At 42.5% G+C, this 19,849-nt stretch overlaps 2 protein-coding genes across 2 annotated transcripts in view; one reads left to right on the plus strand and one right to left on the minus strand.

The window, feature by feature from the left end:
• Positions 1 to 19,849, plus strand: part of dpys (dihydropyrimidinase) — a 225,793-nt gene that overhangs the window by 156,792 nt on the left and 49,152 nt on the right. The window lies entirely within an intron of this gene.
• LOC144496153 (dendritic cell-specific transmembrane protein-like) lies at positions 1,566 to 18,922 on the minus strand. Its single transcript, XM_078217132.1, has 4 exons — positions 18,792 to 18,922; positions 10,175 to 11,211; positions 4,298 to 4,585; positions 1,566 to 2,079 (listed from the first exon to the last, which is right to left on the minus strand). Exons 2-4 carry the CDS (start codon positions 11,189 to 11,191, stop codon positions 1,939 to 1,941), a joined length of 1,446 nt encoding a protein of 481 aa, XP_078073258.1. The 5' UTR covers positions 11,192 to 11,211; positions 18,792 to 18,922; the 3' UTR covers positions 1,566 to 1,938.

The following is a 19,849-nucleotide window of genomic DNA, read 5'->3' on the forward strand; positions in this document are numbered from 1 at the left end:
CCGAATGGCAGGCAATGAGTAATGGGGTGCTAGGACCCCAGCTATTCACATAATATATTAACAATTTATAAGAGGTAACTAAATGTAATATCTCCTAATTTGCAGATGACACAGATCATTATGGGAGGGTGAGCTGTGAGGAGGATGCAGCGATGCTTCAGCGTGATTTAGACTGGCTGAGTGAGTAGGCAAATGCATGGCAGATGCAGTATAATGTGGATAATTTTGAGATTATCCACTTTGGTAGCAAAAACAGGAAGGCAAATGATATGTTGGCCTTCATCGTGATTCGAGTACAGGAGCAGGGATGAGTTGCTGCAATTATACAGGGCCTTGGTGAGACCACCTCGGGAATATTGTGTGCAGTTTTGGTCTCCTTATCTGAGGAAGGATGTTCTTGCCATAGATGGAGTGCAGAGAAGGTTTACCAGATTGATTCCTGGGATGGCGGGACAGACGTATGAGGAGAGATTGAGTTGGTTAGGATTATATTCGCTGGAGTTTTGAAGAATGATGGAGGTTCTCATAGAAACCTATAGATTTCTTACAGGATTAGATAGGATAGATGCAGGAAGAATGTTCCTGATGTCAGGGGGGTTCCAGACCAGAGGTCATAGTCTACGTTTAGGGTAAATGTTTTAGGACTGAAATGAAGAGAAATTTCTTCACCCAGAGAGTGGTGAGCCTATGGAATTTGCTACCACAGAAAGCAGTTAAGGCCAAAATATTTTATGTTTTCAAGAATGAATTAGATATAGCTCTTGGGCTAGAGGGATCAAAGAATATGGAAGGAAAGTGGAATCAGGCTATTGAGTTGAATGATCAGCCATGATCATAATGAATAGTGGAGCAGGCCTACTCCTGTTCCTATTTTCAATGCTTCTATGTGCCGGCTTGTGACCCCTATTTTGTCTTGAAGTCTGGGTCCCAAAGCCCTTGGGAAAGTCCAGACCTAACTGCCAGCAGAATCCGATCTTGTTCTTAGACACCTTCTAGAAATATCAACTTGCAACAGGACTACTGGACCCCAGTCAGGAATGGAGATCCTGCCTGGGTTTTTCTCTCCCTAGAGAAAGGGAACACTGAAATGAAATTGTAATTTTTTTGGTTTGAAATTAGTTCACTCAAGGTAGATTAGGTATTAAACAGGGTAATCTTTTGATCTGAGCCATCAGCCAATGATTTCACCATTGTTGTCTTCAGAGCTGGAATGAGGACCTTTGACAATTTCTCAGGGTACGTTATAGATTTCCAAATTGTTTCAATCACATTTTTGGTGGAAACGTTTAAATGGAAGAGAAAAATTGAAAGTGTGCATAACCAAAGGATGTGCAGGGTTATAGGGAGCAGGTGGAGGAATGGAACTTAGTTGAGTCGCTCATTCATAGGGTCGGTACAGCCACAATGTATCAAATGGCCTCTTGCGCCATAACAGTTCTGTGAAAGATGAATAGTTTGATATTTTGTCACCTGTGCGAAAAATGTTTGATGTTTTCATTAAGCAGATGAATTTATGGTCATAAAAGCATTATCGTTGCTTCTAAAAAATAATCAGTTTGTTCTCTGCATTTAAACGATTTGTATTATTTAAACACAAAACAAACGCAAATATTTATCACTTACAATTATGCAGAAATCACATGACTTCACATCTAAATACAATGCATGAAATGCTTTTCACATCAAAAGAAGACATTACTCAGCTTGCAAATTTTGCAATAGTGACCAGTGCCACTACTTCATAACTCTGGACTTCAAATGTGGCATCTTGACTAAACCACTTATGCAAAATTAAGTATGGTATTTAAACAAACTCATTAATCTAACGGGGCAATAACTTTTTAAATAGCATATGTAGGAAGTTTACACAATAGCTTGAACCGAGAGGTTAAAATTGAAGCTTGATCGTATGTTTTAATGACTCTCAGTGCTTTCCATTCAAAAGCTGACAGTTGCTTTATTGCCTGATATGTAAGCTTCCATCAGTGGGCTGATCCCTTCATCCTTGCAGTCCTCTTGATTATTTTCTGTCTCTTCAATTTTTTGCTTCATTTTGAAGATGGGAAACCAGAAGGAGACCTGTTGTGGATTTTTAAGTAGTCCACAGATTTGATTGGAGCACTGTTTGTAGTGTTTAGACATTAATACACCATTACAATCCAACATTACCAATCAGACAGCGAAACATATAGGCCGGGATTTTAAGACCTCGCTCGGGCAAGGCTCGTAAAATCCTGCCCGAGGCCAACTGAAAGTTCCGTTCTGTCAGCCTTGCCCGTCCTGGCGGTAAAATTCCAGCCATAGAACGTGATGCTCCCAAAACATTCTAAGTGCCCAAGAAAGGTTTTCCCACCCATTTTTTGGGCAAGCTTAGTTAAATGAATTTACAGCACTCTGCACCACAGAGGCCGTCAGCCGATTCATGCCAGTGGGGGTGGGGGGGGGGGGGGGGGCAGGGCAGCATCAGACTGCTGAGGAGGCCACTGCGCATGTGCCGATCTCCCAGTATACTGGTGGGATGGATAAAGGGGAATCGCTGTATGCAATATACTTGTATTTCAAAAAGGCATTTGATGAGGTGATACACAAAAGGTAAGAAAGAGTTCATGGAGTTAGGGGTAATTTATTAGCATGGTTAGAGGATTGTCTGTGTGGAGTTTGCACATTCTCCCCGTGTCTGCATGGGTTTCCTCCGGGTGCTCCGGTTTCTTCCCACAGTCCAAAGATGTGCGGGTTAGGTGAATTAGTCATGGTAAATGTATGGGGTTATGGGGTAAGGCAGGGAGAGGGCTTGGGTAAGATACTTTGTCAGATTTTGGTGCAGACTAGATGGGTCAGATGGCCTCTTCTGCACTGTAGGGATTCTATGATTGGTTAACATACAGAAAGCAACAAGTATGGGTAAATGGTATATTTTCAAGTTGGCAGGCTGTGATGATTGGACTACTGCAAGGATCAGTGCTGGGGCCTCTGATATTTATAATCTTTATCAATTTGTATCAGAGTTTGCTGGTGACACAGAGCTAAATTGTAATATATGCAATGATAGTAAGAATAAAAAAGCAGAATATTTTTAAAAAGGATGTAACTTCAGAATGTTGATGTCTACACATAGAACACAGTTAATATGCAGATGCAGCAAGAAGTTAGGAAGGCAAACAGCATGTTGGCCTTTATTTATTGCAAGTGAATTGGAATACAAGAATAAGGAAGTCTTGTTACGATTGTACAGAGCTTTGGTGAGACCACATCAGGAATACTGTGGGCAGTTTTGGTCTCCAAATCTAAGGAAGGAGGCAGTACAGCAAATGTTCATGAAATTAGTTCCTGAAATGAGAGGATTGTCCCATGATGAGCGGTTGACCAAATTAGGCCTATATTCCCTGAAGTTTAGAAGTATGAGAGGTGATCTCATTGAAATATACAAGATCCTGAAAGGGGTTGACAAGGTAGAAACTGAAAGGTTGTTTTCTCTGGCTGGGGAGTCTTGAACATGGGTGCACAGTCTCAGGATAAGTGGTTGACCGTTTAGGACAAAGGAGGGGATTTTCCAGTCCTGTGTGGACTTTGCCACAGGTGGGGTGGGAAAATTTGGAGTGCGGCCAAAAGGTCAGTTGATTGCTTCACTCAAAGGATTGTGAATCTTTGGAATTTTCTATCCCAGAAGGTTGTGGGCACTTCATCATGAGTATATTTAAGGCTGAGGTAGACAGATCTCTGGTCTCCGAGATATGGGAATGGGTGGAAAAGTGGAGTTGGTACAGAAGATGAACCATGATTGTATAGAATGATGGAGCAGCCTCAAGGGGCTGATTGGTCTGCTCCTAATCCTATTTCTTATGCCCTAATGTTGAATAGCCTACTGACCCATTGCCAATGCTGATGTATGAGTAACATTCATTGAGAATCAGTTATTGATGACCATTGTCCAATTACCCTTTATATCATCAAAAAGGTAGCAGGCAAGATTCTTCTGACTCCCTTCAGCATTTTACTTGGCAGGCAGGAGGTGGTATGCCATTTGCTGGCAGCAGGATCTTCTGGTCCCACCACTGTCAATTGGAATTCCCATTGAAGCCACTCCATGCTGCTGGGAACCCGCAGCAGGGGGTGAACCACTGGCATGAATGGCCGGAAAATTCCAGCCAACATTTCAAGAAAAGGAGGAAAAGATTGCTGGAGTAAGAGAGGGGAGAAGAGAAAGAAAATAAATCACACAGCAAAGTACAAGGAAGAAAAATAAAGCAGTGATTAAAAAGTAATAAATGGCAACTTTGCATTTTTATTATTTTCTTACCGAGTTAACTGCAGCAGTCAATGACTTCTTGATATTGCATTTTAATTTTCCTGAAGATCTTTTCCTTATTATTCTATCATACAAAAAGTATACCCGATCCCTTTGAGCTTCTGGGTAAAATGATGATAAGACCATTATTTTTAACGTTGTAAGTTTCGAAGAAAGCAAAGTGAGTAATACAAGGGCCAAGCTTATCCCAGCAAGTGGGATCCAGATGCCATTAATAGTCAGGGTCGCTTGGGGAAAGCACTCACTCTTGAACAAAGATACTTCATAAGAAATATTTGCCTGTCGAAAACAAGAGAACAAATCAGTGCATTAGTTTATAAATATCTCCGTGTAGCCTCAGAAGGAAATAGGTGAAAGCTTTGGAGAGGGTACAGAAGAGATTTATTGGATGGTTCCAGAGATGATGAGTTACAAAGGAAGACTGGATGAGCTGAAAGAAAGCTAAGAGGCGATTTGAGAGAAGTGATTGCGTTTCCAATGGCCATAATGAAAGGACGCAGATTTAATGTGATTGGCAAAAAAAAACATGACACAAGGTAAAATTTCTTAATGCAACAAGTAGTTTGGATTTGGAATGCACTACTAATAGGGTGGAAGTTACAGATTCAATAATAGCTTACAAAAGGAAACTGCATGAATATTTGAAGCAGGCAGAATTTCAGGCTTAATGGCAAAGAATAGGGAATGGAACTAACTGGTTGGTCTTCAAAAGAGCTGGCACAGACGCAACAAGTCAAATGGCTTCTTTCTGTGCTGAACTGTTCTATGATTGTTTGATTTTATATAGAGCAGTTACAATATAACATATATCCTGTGCATAAGTAGATTATATCCAGACAGTGTACTCAGATGTGACCTGGTATTCTGTATTCAGTTGCTCCTCATCACTTTGTACCAATCATATGCAATGACAACAGATGGTTTTAGAGTCAGAGGTTTACAGCATGGAAACAGGCCTTTCGGCCCAACTTGTCCATGCCGCCCAGTTTTTAACCTTTAAGTCAGTCCCAATTGCCCACATTTAGCCCATTGTCCTCTATACCCATCTTACCCATGTAACTGTCTAAATGCTTTTTAAAAGACAAAATTGTACCTACCCCTACTACTACCTCTGGCAGCTCGTTCCAGACACTACCATCCTCTGTGAAAAGAATTGCCCCTCTGGAGCCTTTTGTATCTCTCATGTCTCACCTTAAACCTATGCCCTCTAGTTTTAGACTCCCCTACCTTTGGGAAAAGATGTTGACTCTCTAGCTTATCTATGCCCCTCATTAGAGACCCCTATAGGATCTCACCTAAGCCTCCTACGCTCCAGGAAAAAAGTCCCAGTCTATCCAGCTTCTCCTTATAACTCAAACCATTAAGTCCTAGTAAATCTTTTCTGCACTCTTTCTAGTTTAATAATATCCTTTTTATAATAGGGTGACTAGAATTGTATTCCAAGTGTGGCCTTACTAATGTCTTGTACAACTTCAACAAGGTGTCCCAACTCCTGTACGCAGTGTTCTGACCAATGACACTAAGCATGCCAAATGCCTTCTTCACCACCCTGTCCATCTGTGACTTCACTTTCAAGGAGCTATGAACCTGTACCCCTAGATGTCTTTGTTCTATAACTCTCCACAATGCCCTACCATTAACTGAGTAAATCCTGCCCTGGTTTGATCTACCAAAACCTCGCATTTATTTAAATTAAACTTCATCTGCCACTCATCAGCCCACTGGCCCAATTGACCAAGATCACTTTGCAATCCTAGATAACCCTTTTCACTGTCCACTATACCACCAATCCTGGTGTCATCTGCAAACTTACTAACCATGCCTCCTAAATTCTCATCCAAATCATTAATATAAATGACAAACAACAGTGGACCCAGCACTGATCCCTGAGGCACACCACTGGTCACAGGCCTCCAGTTTGAATAACAACCCTCTACAACCACCCTCTGGCTTCTGTCGTTAACACAGTAAGAGTTTTAACAACACCAGGTTAAAGTCCAACAGGTTTATTTGGTAGCAAATGCCATTAGCTTTCGGAGCGCTGCTCCGTCATCAGATGGAGTGGATATCTGCTCTCAAACAGGGCATACAGAGACACAAAATCAAGTTACAGAATACAGTATTCTGTAACTTGATTTTGTGTCTCTGTATGCCCTGTTTGAGAGCAGATATCCACTCCATCTGACGAAGGAGCAGCGCTCCGAAAGCTAATGGCATTTGCTATCAAATAAACCTGTTGGACTTTAACCTGGTGTTGTTAAAACTCTTACTGTGTTTACCCCAGTCCAATGCCGGCATCTCCACATTCAGTCGTCAAGCCAATTCTCTATCCATTTGACTACCTCACCCTGGATCACATGAGATTTAACCTTATGCAGCAACCTACCATGTGATACCTTGACAAAGGCATTGCTAAAGTCAATATAGACAATGTATGCTGCACTGCCCTCATCTACTTCCTTGGTTACCCTTTCAAAAAAACTCAATCGAATTTGAGAGACATGATTTTCCACTCACAAAGCCATGCTGACTGTCTCTAATCAGTCCTTGCCTCCCTAAATGCCTGTAGATCCTGACTCTCAGAGAACTTTCGAACAACTTGCCCACTACAGATGTTAGGCTCATCGACTTGTAGTACCTAGGCTTTTCCCTGCAGCCCTTCTTAAACAAAGGCACAACATTTGCCACCCTCCAATCTTCAGGCACCTCACTTGTGGTTGTCGATTATTCAAATATCTCTGCTAGGGGATTCGCAATTTTCTCCCTAGCCTCCCACAATGTCCTGGGATACACTTCGCTAGGTCCCAGGGATTTATCTACCTTGACTTTCAGCACCTCCTTCTCTGTAATATGTACACTCCTCAAGACATCACTAATTATTTCCCCAAGTTCCCTAACATCCATGCCTTTCTCAACAGTAAATACTGATGAGAAATATTCATTTAGGATCGCACCCATCTCTTGTGGATCCGCACATAGATGACTTTGTTGATCCTTAAGAGGCCCTATTCTCTCCCTAGTTACTCTTTTGCCCTTTATGTATTCGCAGAAGTTCTTTGGATTCTCCTTTGCTTTATCTCCCAAAGCAATCTGGTGTCCCTTTTTGTCCTCCCGATTTCTTTCTTAACTCTACTTTGATAACATCTATACATAGAGCACCCAGAGAAAACTCACACAGATACGGGGAGAAAGTGCAAACTCCACACAGACAGTGACCCAAGCCGGAATCGAACCCAGGTCCTTGGCGCTGTGAGGCAGCAGTGCTAACCACTGTGTCACCATGTCACCCCTTTTTTGTGGAATCCCTACAGTGCAGAAGGAGGCCATTCGGCCCATCTAGTCTGCATCAACCACGAACCCAGCCAGGTGCTATCCCCGTAACCCTACGTATTTACCCTGCTTATTCCTTGACACTGGGGTCAATTTAGCATGGCAAATCAACCTAAACCGCACATCTTTGGACTGTGGGAGGAAACCAGAGTATCCGGAGGAAACCTATGCAGACACGGGAGAATGTGCAATCTCCACTCAGACAGTGACCCGAGGCCGGAATTGAAACCGGGTCCCTGGCGCTGTGAAGCAGCAGTGCTAACCACTGTGCTGCCATGCCGCCTCAACTGCCTATGCATGTCATATGCTTCTTCCTTCTTCTTCTTGAGCAGGGCCTCAATATCCCGAGTCATCCAGGGTTCCCTACTTCTACCAGCCTTGCCCTTTACTCTAAAAAAGATGTATTTACCCTCAACACTGGGTAACACACTTTTGAAAGTCTCCCACTTTTAAGATGTCCCTTTGCCTTCCCACAGATTCCCCCAATCAACTTTTGAAAGTTCCTGTCTAATGTCATCAAAATTGGCCTTGCCATATTTATTTCACTTTTCCAGGTTTTTATAGAAAGCAACTTCCCAATCCTCAGACGAAACTATCTGTCAACTCGTGGGGAACGGAAGTCATACCGAGTGGGTAGTTCTGGACCCATTAATGTTTAAAGGAGTAGAGTTTAACTTTGTGTGATAGTAAATTGACAATCTGTACCAACTGGAAATAAAAATCACAAGGAGATTCAGACCACTACATTTTAGAAATAACATTGACCTCTTCGAGACAGTGCACAGGAAAATTACTACAATTATACCAGAGATAATGGACTTCTTTTACTTGGAGGGAGTGGAGAAGCTGGGGTCATTCTCCTACAGAGGCATTCAAAATCAAAGAGAAAGTGAAGAGAAACTGTTTCCATTGATGTAATAATGATTGTTAGCTACAGGTCATAAATTTAAAGTAATTGCCAAAAGAGGAAGAGATGAGATGCGGAGAATATATTTACACCGTGCGTTATTATGATCTGAGATGTAATGCCTGAAAAGTGACAGAAGTAAATTAAATAGTGGACTGGATTCTCCAACCTCCCCCACAGCTGGGACTCACCAGTCCCACGATATTGAACGGAGATTTGGCTGGTTCCACCATTGAAAATGGGACTTATCAATTAATGGTACCTTTGCCACTGTGAAAACCGCACTAGATATGTGCCGTCAGGATCAGAAGATTCCACAGGCGTGAGCGGCTGGAAAGTTCTGGCCAATGTGGCCAACAGGATTTAAAAGATGTACAACTGACTCACCCTGGGGTAAGTTTGCATACCTTTCACCATGCAGCACGTGCCAGGCTTCACCACATTGGTTTCAGAGGGGTCTCAAAGCAATTCTCGATAGATACAACAACGTGGTTAAGGTGAGGACGGCTTTTACTATGCTGCAGGGCAAGGTAGAAGGGGCTAGGTAGGACTAAGGAAGAAAGGGCTACAATTTAAGGGCTTCATTGGGGACAATGAATAGGGCCATCTGTACTGAGACACATGATTGGTGGTGGGGGTGAGGAAAGGGGAGGCAACAAAAGGGCGACCCACCTGAATTGAGGGCAGAGGCACAGCTAAGACAGTGAAGCAATAATGTCCATTTGAGCAGCACTGATCCCTCAAAGTGGCGATGATTGTGCAATTAACCCCTCATTCGCAGCCTTTAAATTCACCAGAGTATTATGGAACTGCAGAACTATTGAGTAACTGAACAAGCTTGAGCACACCCTTGGAAATGTGGCCAAGCAGCACTCAGAGGAGAAGCCCCTGGAACCCCTGAATTAATCTCATGTATCCAATGGACATTTACCCTTATAATTGGTCCAAACAGTGCAGCCTTTGAGTGCAGGTAATGATGATCCCAGTGCCTGGGCTGATAGTAGAACATCCAGTCACCTAGCCGATGCTACCACTAGTCAGTCATATAAGTTGGGGAGGGATTAGGGTCTGTGGTGAATGTTCATGCACACCCTGCACTGGGCATCATTTTAGGGGCCAAAACACTCCAGGATGCATCAAAAGACCTTGAGCCCACAATCACAGATAGAAAGGCAACTAATGCTGACTCTTGCATGTTTCACATTGACACTGCAGGGAGGTGACCATTAGGAAGATGGAGCATGGTGTTATTGCTGCCTGCATTATTGCTTATAGGCAGGAGAGAGGAATGTGACACCTGGCTCACCAAAGAGAGGAGCAGAACCTTCAGGACCAAGGGGAAGCAAATCCTCCTCCAGACGCAGAGGATAATCCTCGGGGAGCTTTAATGTGGATATCGGCTTTTGCTGACATACAGGAAAATTCTGCCCATGGAATTGAAATCGAATCTTTCAGATTTGTTTGGCTCCCTTTCACAAAGCATGAGCCCATAGAACTATTGGATCAGCTTTTTTGGCAAGTGTTGGCCTCATTGTAAAAATTAAATACATTCTTATTTTCATAATACATATTTGAAATAATTGCCACTCAGCAAGCTATTTGGATTTTCTACTTGTTCTAGATGTACTTACTTCTGAAGACAAGCCAAGGGTCATTTTGGGTAGAGATACAAAATGCAATCTTATTGAAGAAATGAGCATGTACAGTCCATAATCTATCACAATTATTATTGCCCAAAAAAGTGAGTTTGCAAAAATAGGAGTCAAGAATTTCAAGGTAATTTTCTGTTCTTTTGTTGTTAATCGCAATGATGGGAGCTTTATGAAACATTTCTTCTCCTTTTTAGTTAGCGGAAGCAAAGGAGACTTCCCTTGGTTAATTTTCTTTTCATCCAGCTGCAAAAACTGTTTCGTAATGAATATATTTTCAAACTCAATATTGTGCACATACTTTCTGATATAGAGGCCTGTGCCTACTAAAACGAGCAAAATACCAAGTGCGGTCACAGAAACTTTGGAAACCATAAGCACAGTGTCAAAAGTCGATATCATACTACGACTGAGGTTCTCCAAGTAATGTCTGGTTACATTGAGATGGTTTTGTAACTCCTCATCTATTCCCTGTGTTACAACAGGGAAGGGAATTTCAACAAGGATTTTTTTTCCATTGTCCCTTAGAAATTTGGGTAACCATTCAATTATTTCAATATATTTTTTCAAAAGACATTTGGTAGATGAGAGCTTATTCTCCAGGTAGCAGACGATGCACTGTCCCAATCCTTTTAAATTGAGAAAGCTGTTTAGAGCACAATTATAAAACACCACACTAGTGCCAGCCGTTACCAGAACATTGCGACCTTGTTGTGTCCCACATGAAATGAGGAATATTAGAATGAAGCATCTGAGATACTTTGAAAAAAACAAAGCTCCAGGAGTGACGGCGGCAAAGGTTCCACACGCTGCCAGAGTCACCAATAGGCTGCATTGTAATGCCTGCAAAGACACGTAGAGGATGCCGCTGGCCCCCAGTCCCATCAGAAGGCAAAGTGAGAGCAGACACAGAATGTTCTTCAAACCAGATTTTCGTTCTGATGCAAACAGGTCCCAAAGAACTTCTAACTGTTGTTTTATTATCTTGAGCAGAGTCATTTTTGTTCAAATAGTGTTCTCTGTAAATTCAACAGAATCCACATTAGAAAAGGCATAAAATAAAAATTAAGTATGGTAGTGTGATTTATTTTTGTGGGTTTTGTGAATACTCTTCTAGTTCCAAATTGGCATCCACGGGGGCACAGTCTGACGTGAAGCATGTTGAAGTTTTATTAATAAAGGGTTAACTACTCTTGTAATTCATATCACTCAAAAGTTCGCTGAGCAGGCAAACCATGATGTCAATCAGTGTGCAATGCCAATTTGATGCCAGTGTTGCCATTTTGGAGCTCCATGCTCCAATCTACTCTCTCCTAACCCCATAAAGCTGAACATGCATTAACACAGCATAAGGACTTACAATCGCACTATTTAAAAGGATCATTAACGACTTATAGTCAGTTACTGGTTGATTTCTTTTGGTTTCTATAATTCTACATGCTTTTGTTGCTTTCCATTCTTATTTCCAGTTTCAAAAATAAACAGGGAACAGTGATGCTGATTTCAAGGTTTCTGCAAAAACCTGTTGCTGCTGCACAAGGGTGCAATTGTAACCTTTCCTTTTGGAATAATGCATGACTGCGACAATGAGACTGAGGTCACACAGAGCAGGACAAGCTACTTGAAGAGGGAGGAGGAGGGGAGATGGGCTCTCAGCACATGGTCATATATAGTGAGGTTGTTCAGAGAGCACTTCTACAAGTCCTTTAGCAGTCACTAAGGCTTGAAGTATCTGCATTTCACTAATGAAATCATCAGTGAAATTTGTCACCTATTGTAGAGCAGTGTTCATGTTAACAGTAGTTGTGAATGTGACCATGGCTCTGAAATTTGATGTGTTTGGTGCCTTCCAGCTTGCTCCTGGAGATAGTAGCATCATCTCACAATTTGCAGTCTACTATTGCAGAAGGAAAGTCATCAGAGCTTTCTATTCAAAAATATATAAAAGGGGGACTGAAGGGGTTACATAGAAACACAGAAATATAGAAGATAGGAGTGCGATGAGGCCATTTGGCTCTTCGAGCCTGCTCCGCCATTCATTAAGGTCATGGCTTATCATCCAACTCAATAGCCTAATCCTGCTTTTTCCCCCCTAACCTCTGATCCCGTTTGCCCCAAGTGCCATATCCAGCCGCCTCTTGAATGCATTCAATGTTTTGGCATCAACTACTTCCTGTGATAATGAATTCCACAGGCTCACCACTCTTTGGGTGAAGAAATATCTCTTTACCTCCGTCCTAAATCGTCTACCTCGAATGTTCAGACTGTGACCCCTGGTTCTGGACTCCCCCACCATAGCCATAACCACCATGATTTCCCCTTCATAAATCCATGCTGATTGTCTGATCCTGCCACTGCTTTCTAAATGCTCTGCTATAAAGTCCTTGATAATGGATTCGAGAATTTTTCTCACTACTGATGTTAAGCTTACTGGTCTATAATCCCCTGTTTTCTCTCTACCTCCCTTTTTGAATATTGGAGTGACATTCGCTACCCTCCAATCTGCAGGGACTGTTCCAGAGTCCATAGAATCCTGGAAGATGACCACCAATGCATCCACTATTTCTAGAGCCACTTCCTTAAGTACTCTGGGATGTAGATTATCAGGCCCTGGGGATTTATCTGCCTTCAATCCCAACAACTTTCCCAGTACCATTTCTCTACTAATATTGATCTCCCTCAGTTCTTCCCTCTCACTAAATCTTGCATTCTCCAACATTTCTGGCATCTGATTTGTGTCCTCTTTATGAAGACAGAACCAAAGTATGTATTTAGTTGCTCGGCCATTTCTTTATCCACTATTATACATCCCCTCGTTTCTGACTGCAGGGGACCTAAATTTGTCTTCACCAACTTCTTTCTCTTCACATATCTATAGTAACTCTTAGTATCAGTCTTTATGTTCCCTGCAAGCTTACTTTCGTACTGTATTTTCCCCTTCTTAAATCAATCCCTTGGTCCTCCTTTGCTCAATTCTAAACTGCACCCAATCCTCAGACCTATTATTTTTCTTGGCCAATCTGTATGCTTCTTCCTTAGATCGGATGCTCTCTCTAATTTCCTTTGTAAGCCATGGATTGGCTCTCTTACCCATTTTGCTTTTGTGCCAGACAAGAATAAACAGTTTCTGCAGTTCCCCCATGCGTTCCTTAAATGTTTGCCATTGTCAATCCACTGTCATCTCTTTAAGTAATTCTCCCCAATCTATCAAGGCCAACTCGTGCCTCATATCCTCATAGTTTCCTTTATTAAGATTCAGCATCCTAGTCTCCAAATCAACTACTTCACTCTCCATCTTGATAAAAATTTTTTATCATGTTATGGTCGCTCATTCCCAAGGGGTCTCATACAGCTAGATTGGCAATGATTCCCTTCTCATTACACAGTACCCAGTCTAAGATGGTCTGCTCTCTAGTTGATTCCTCCACATATTGGTCAAGAAAACTATCCCGTATACATGCCAAAAATTCCTCCTCTACGGCATTGTGGCTAATTTGATTTGCGCTATGTGCAGATTAAAATCAGTAAGAGTTTTATACTGAACAGATTAAAATCACCAATGATGACCGATATTCCCTTATCACATGCATCACTAATTTCATGTTTAATGCCATTCCCAACATCACCACTGTGGTTTGGGGATTTATATATGACACCCACTAATGTTTTTTGCCCCTTGGTATTTCTCAACTCTACCCTTACAAACTCCACGTTATCAGAGCCAATATCCTTTCGCACTATTGTGTTAATTTCCTCTTCAATCAGCAGTGCCACTCCATCACCATTTCCTTTATGCCTGTTCTTCCTAAATATTTAGGAATATTGAATACCCTGGAACATTCAACTCCCACCCCTGGTCACCCTGCAGCCATGTCTCCATAATCCCAATTATATTGTACCCGTTTATATCTATCTGCGCGATTAGTTCATTCACTTTATTGCAAACATTCCGCGCATTAAGGTACAGAGCCTTTAAGCTTTCTTTTTAACATTGTTTGTCTTGATACCAGTATTTTCCTCTGTAGCCCTGTTTGAACCTTGTCCTTTGTTTTTCTGCCCATCACTTTTCTTATTCCTTTTTCTACCTTTTGTTTTTGTCCTTGCTCCCTTCTTACATAGGTTCCCATCCCCCTAAGCATAAGAAATAGTTGAAGGCAACTCAGCAACAACACACAACAGGATAAGAAATAGTTCAGGCCAGCAAGCCACAAAGATCCGTAGTGGGTATTGAAACAAAGATCCCATACTGCATCACTAGCAGGATGTGGCCTGGCAGATGTGAAACTGAGAGATAAGGAACTGAGGCCAAAGACATCTGCTAAGCATGTAATTGTGAACTGATAATAGAACTGTGTAATCATTAGGCTATATGACAAACTGCACATCTTATATTGTCATCTCTGTTTAAGCAACCAACCTAAATGAAAGGGTGGCTTCTGGTTGACAAGAGCTATTTGCTCACAACATGGCTAACGACTCTAGATCACAACCCACGTGCATGTGCCCAGAATGTGTACAGTGACAGCCATGTCCCACAAGAAATATTATAGAGCAGACCAATGATATGTTGAAGCAACAATTTATCAGCTTTGGACACTGGAAGAGCCCTGCATTATTTGACATCTTATCATCATAAGGGAACAGCATAAACTTACCATCATAAGGGAACAGCCCTTGTTACTAACTACAGGTGAGAAGATGAGGTGCAGGAGCATGAGGAGAAGAGGAGGGGGTTGATGAAAAGGAAGGGAAGCTGCAACTTAGTCAGACTCAGACTGCTCAACCTGTACGTGAAGAACGGATTCAAGTGAGATACCAGTACTCTCAACCTCAGTTCTCCACGCACAGTCTCACATTCGCTCCCTTCACTCTGTCATTGACCGTCACACGGTCCTCTCGACCACAATGTAAAAATAAAGCCAACACAAAATAAACATTCAAAATTAAACTTACAAATTGAATTATGCCACATTGTGTAGACAATGAAACCAATCACCACAATGCATTCTCTGTGTGCCTGCCTTTCCTTTGGATGTGTATATTTGACATTTGGCAATGGTATTAAATGGCTGATAATATATTGGCAACCTCCTGATTTTCACTTCTGTTGATGGCCTACCAGCTCACCACGCTCATCAGCCAATTTCCCTTGTACAGCCGGCTTAGTGCCCAGAGCTTTGAGTAAGTTCCATGGTCATTATACCAGAATTGCACCCATTTCAAGCATTTACCACAAACCAAGAGAAAGACACAGAATGGGAGGAATTTTATGACCTCTCCACAGGGTGTGTTTTCAGTGGGGGCATGTAAAATATGTTGGGTAATCTGCCCACCTCTTTCCTGCCTACACGCTGTTTCCCATAATACAGGGAGTGGATAAGTTGCCCACTCGGCAGCTCGCCCTTAGGCCTGTTGAGACTTTTTACTGCTCAATTAAGTGAGAATTGAGGGTCTCAATCTGCCTGCGCTGCCACAATGGGCAGTAGCAGGTGGACCAGAGTGCAAAGGTTGTTTTTAAAATTGCTTTTTTGGAAGGCCAGAAGGAAGGGTGGGGGCGCATCAATTGTAGGTTCACTATGTGCGTGGGGGGCTCCCCACACCAAGATGCAATCTCCCCACTTGGTCCTCCCAGCCTGGCCTCCAAAATCTGACCCTCACCCCACTCTTGCCCCTTCCCAGCGTGCACAATCCCTTCCTGCCCTAAAAGCTTGAACTCACTGCACTCCCGTCACCACTTCTCTTTGTGGAGAGACTTGCAGACCCAACACTGCAGCTTTATAGAACCTTAGTTAGGCCGCACTTGGAATATAGTGTTCAATTCTGGTCGCTACACTACCAGAAGGATGTGGAGGTTTTGGCGAGGGTACAGAAATGATTTACCAGGATATTGCCTGGTATGGAGGGCATTAGCTATGAGGAGAGGTTGGAGAAACTTGGTTTGTTCTCACTGGAGCGACAGAGGTTGAGGTAGATAGAAGTCTACAAGATTATGAGAGGCATGGACAGAGTGGATAATCAGAAGCATTTTCCCAGGGTGGAAGAGTCAATTACGAGGGGGCATAGGTTTAAGGTGCGAGGGGCAAGGTTTAAAGGAGATGTACAAGGCAGATTTTTTACACAGAGAGTAGTAGGTGCCTGGAACTCGTTGCCGGGGGAGGTGGTGGAAGCGGATACGGTAGTGACTTTTAAGGGGCGTCTTGACAAGTACATGAATAGGATGGGAATAGAGGGATATGGTCCCCGGAAGGGTAGGGGGTTTTAGTTAAGTCGGACAGCATGGTCGGTGCAGGCTTGGAGGGCCGAAGGGCCTGTTCCTGTGCTGTAATTTTCTTTGTTCTTTGTTCTGGTGCTGCTGGGACTGATAGAGCATCCCGCCAATCAGATTGGCCAGCAGTTCTCCAGGCTGGAACTTCCTGTCCATTGAGGGGCAGAGGAGGACCCCTCAAACTGTTTATGCTGCCCTCAACCCATTACCACTGTGGGTAGGCTTTTTAACATAGAACATTACAGCGCAGTACAGGCCCTTCGGCCCTCAATGTTGCGCCGACCTGTGAAACCAATCTAAAGCCCATCTAACCTACACTATTCCAATATCATCCATATGTTTATCCAATGACCCTTTAAATGCCCTTAATGTTGACGAGTCCACTACTGTTGCAGGCAGGGCATTCCACGCCCTTACTACTCTCTGAGTAAAGAACCTACCTCTGACATCTGTCCTATATCTATCACCCCCCAATTTAAAGCTATGTCCCCTCATGCTAGCCATCACCATCTGAGGAAAAAGGCTCTCACTGTCTAATCCTCTGATCATCTTGTATGCCTCTATTAAGTCACCTCTTAACCTTCTTCTCTCTAACGAAAACAGCCTGAAGTCACTCAGCCTTTCCTCATAAGACCTTCCCACCATACCAGGCAACATCCTGGTAAATCTCCTCTGCACCCTTTCCAATGCTTCCACATCCTTCCTATAATGCGGCGACCAGAACTGTACGCAATACTCCAAGTGCGGCCGCACCAGAGTTTTGTACAGCTGCAACATGACATCATGGCTCCAAAACTCAATCCCTCTACCAATAAAAGCTAACACACTGTACGCCTTCTTAACAACCCTATCAACCTGGGTGCCAACTTTCAAGGATCTATGCACATGGACACCGAGATCTCTCTGCTCATCCATACTACCAAGTATCTTACCATTAGCCCAGTACTCTGTATTCTTGTTACTCTTTCCAAAGCGAATCAGTTCAGGACTAACTTTTCTTCTGGTGGGGTTGGTGAGGCCCTCATAAAATGTGGCTTGACAGGGTGGATGTGGAGAGGATGTTTCCTCTTGTGGGAGAATCTAGTATTCGGGGGCCACTTTTTTAAAAAGGGTTGCGCATTTAAGACAGAGATGGGGAGATTTTTTTCACTCAGTGGTGAGACTTTGGAACTCTTCCTCAACAGGCAGTGGAAGCAGAATATTTGAATATGTTTTAGACAGAGCTAGATAGATTCTTGATAAGCAAGAGGCTGCTGAAAAGTTATCTGGGTATGTGGGAAAGTGGAGTTGAGGTTCAGATTGGCTCATTAATGAACCTAATTGACATTCCACTGCCAGTGGGTAAGATTCAAGGAGTTGGTTTGCAGGTGATTAAGAAGTCAAATGGAATTTTGTCCTTTATTGCTGGAGGGATGGTGTTTAAAAACAGCAAAGTTATGTTGCAGCTGTATAAGGTGCTGGTGAGGCCACACCTGGAGTACTGTGTACAGTTTTGGTCTCCTTACTTGAGAAAGGATATACTGGCACTGGAGGGGGTGCAGAGGAGATTCACTAGGTTTATTCCGGAATTGAGAGGGTTGGCTCATGAGGAGAGACTGAGTAGACTGGGGCTATACCCATTGGAATTCAGAAGAATGAGGGGAGATCTTATAGAAACATATAAGATTATGAAGGGAATAGATAAGATAGAAGCAGGGAAGTTGTTTCCACTGGCAGGTGAAATTAGAACGAGGGGGCATAGCCTCAAAATAAAGGGAAGCAGATTTAGGACTGAGTTGAGGAGGAACTTCTTCACACAAAGGGTTGTGAATCTGTGGAATTTCCTGCTGAGTGAAGCAGTTGAGGCTACCTCATTGAATGTTTTTAAGGCAAGGATAGATAAATTTTTGAACAGTAAAGGAATTAAGAGTTATGGTGAGCGGGCGGGTAAGTGGAGCTGAGTCCATGAAAAGATCGGCCATGATCTTATTGAATGGCAGAGCAGGCTCGAGGGGCCAGATGGCCTACTCCTGCTCCGAGTTCTTATTCGCACATTTGGGCCCTTCCTGCACCCAATTTAATTGGGAATAGTTTTCCAGAGGCTGGGAATCCGATGCAGATGTCCCCGCCTGATTCTCCCAGACCCTCTGCCATCTCATGCTCGCTCTATCAGGCTCCACTAAATTCAGACCCCGAGCACCAATATTGCTACAATTCTCTATGGCCTTAAGTACAGGTCTAGTTACAAATGGAGGTAACACAGGAGAATTTTAGGTTTTCATTTTATGTTGATAAAATCAAAACTAAAAGTTGATTTTCAGTTATGATTGTCATTTTCAAAGAAAGTTTACTTACTAGCTGCTCTGAAGAAACGCTCTTGGTATTACTTGTGACTTGATATTGCTTGACTTTTAGCGAAGTATCAGAGTCAATGCCACAGTTGCTCTGCTCTGGGTTTGACTGAGATCATAGCTGTACAAATATATGCAAAGCACCTTTAATATGTGCTATTTACAGAGAGGGAGAGAGCAAAGTTTTCTCATTGGATAAAGAAAGACAGCCAATCACCTCTTGAGAATCAAGAAATATGCAAATAGGCAAAGACATGTTGCCGGAACAGATATTGAAGGGAGGTTGAAACAGGAGGCAGATAGGCAGTAGGAAGTTGAAAATTATAGCACTATTAAAAATAGCCAACTTATCTAGAATTACAGATGACAATTGACAGTTTTAGGGCAGCACAGTGGTTAGCACTGCTGACTCACAGTGCCAGAGACTTGGATTTGATTCCCAGATTGGGTCACTGTCAGTGTGGAGTTTGTATGTTCTCCCTGTATCTGTGGGGTTTCCTCCGGATGCTCCGGTTTCTTCCCACAGTCCAAAGATGTCTAGGTTAGGTTGATTAGCCATGCTAAGTTAATGTCCCAGGACGTGTAGGTTAGGGGAATTAGGGGGGTAAATATGTGGGGTTACGGGGATAGGGCATGGGGGAAGTGGGGGAGCTGGATGAGATCCTCTGTCACAGAGTCGGTGTGGACTCAATGGGCCGAATGGCCTCCTTCTGCACTGTAGGGATCCTATGATTTATAAGAATAAAAATATTGTTTTTGAAATATTTTCAATCTAATCACTCTTAATTATTTTTCTGTATTCTGCCCTTGCATGCCAGCAGGTAAAAATGAAAGCAAAATGAAAATAGTAGAAAATATCTTCTGTTATTTAGCAGATTATCGCTAAATTGTCTTTTCTGTGAATTCATTAAGTCCGTTTTAATTAAATTTTACAATATATATTTATAAATATTAGATATTAAATAAATATGTTTAATATAAATATTTTAAATACATATATAGAACCATAGAAAATTACAGCTCAGAAACAGGCCTTTTGGCCCTTCTTGTCTGTGCCGAACC

This window comes from Mustelus asterias, chromosome 7 (genome assembly GCF_964213995.1).
Source record: "Mustelus asterias chromosome 7, sMusAst1.hap1.1, whole genome shotgun sequence".
In the NCBI taxonomy this organism is placed as follows: Eukaryota; Metazoa; Chordata; class Chondrichthyes; order Carcharhiniformes; family Triakidae; genus Mustelus; species Mustelus asterias.

Coding starts and splice junctions, on each gene's coding strand:
- LOC144496153 (XM_078217132.1), bottom strand. CDS start 11,191: ATGACTCTGCTCAAGATAATAAAACAACAGTTAGAAGTTCTTTGGGAC. Junction 4,586..10,174: donor CCCTTGGCTTGTCTTCAGAA/GTAAGTACATCT, acceptor TGTTTTCGACAG/GCAAATATTTCTTATGAAGT. Junction 2,080..4,297: donor TGACTGCTGCAGTTAACTCG/GTAAGAAAATAA, acceptor AATCCACAACAG/GTCTCCTTCTGGTTTCCCAT.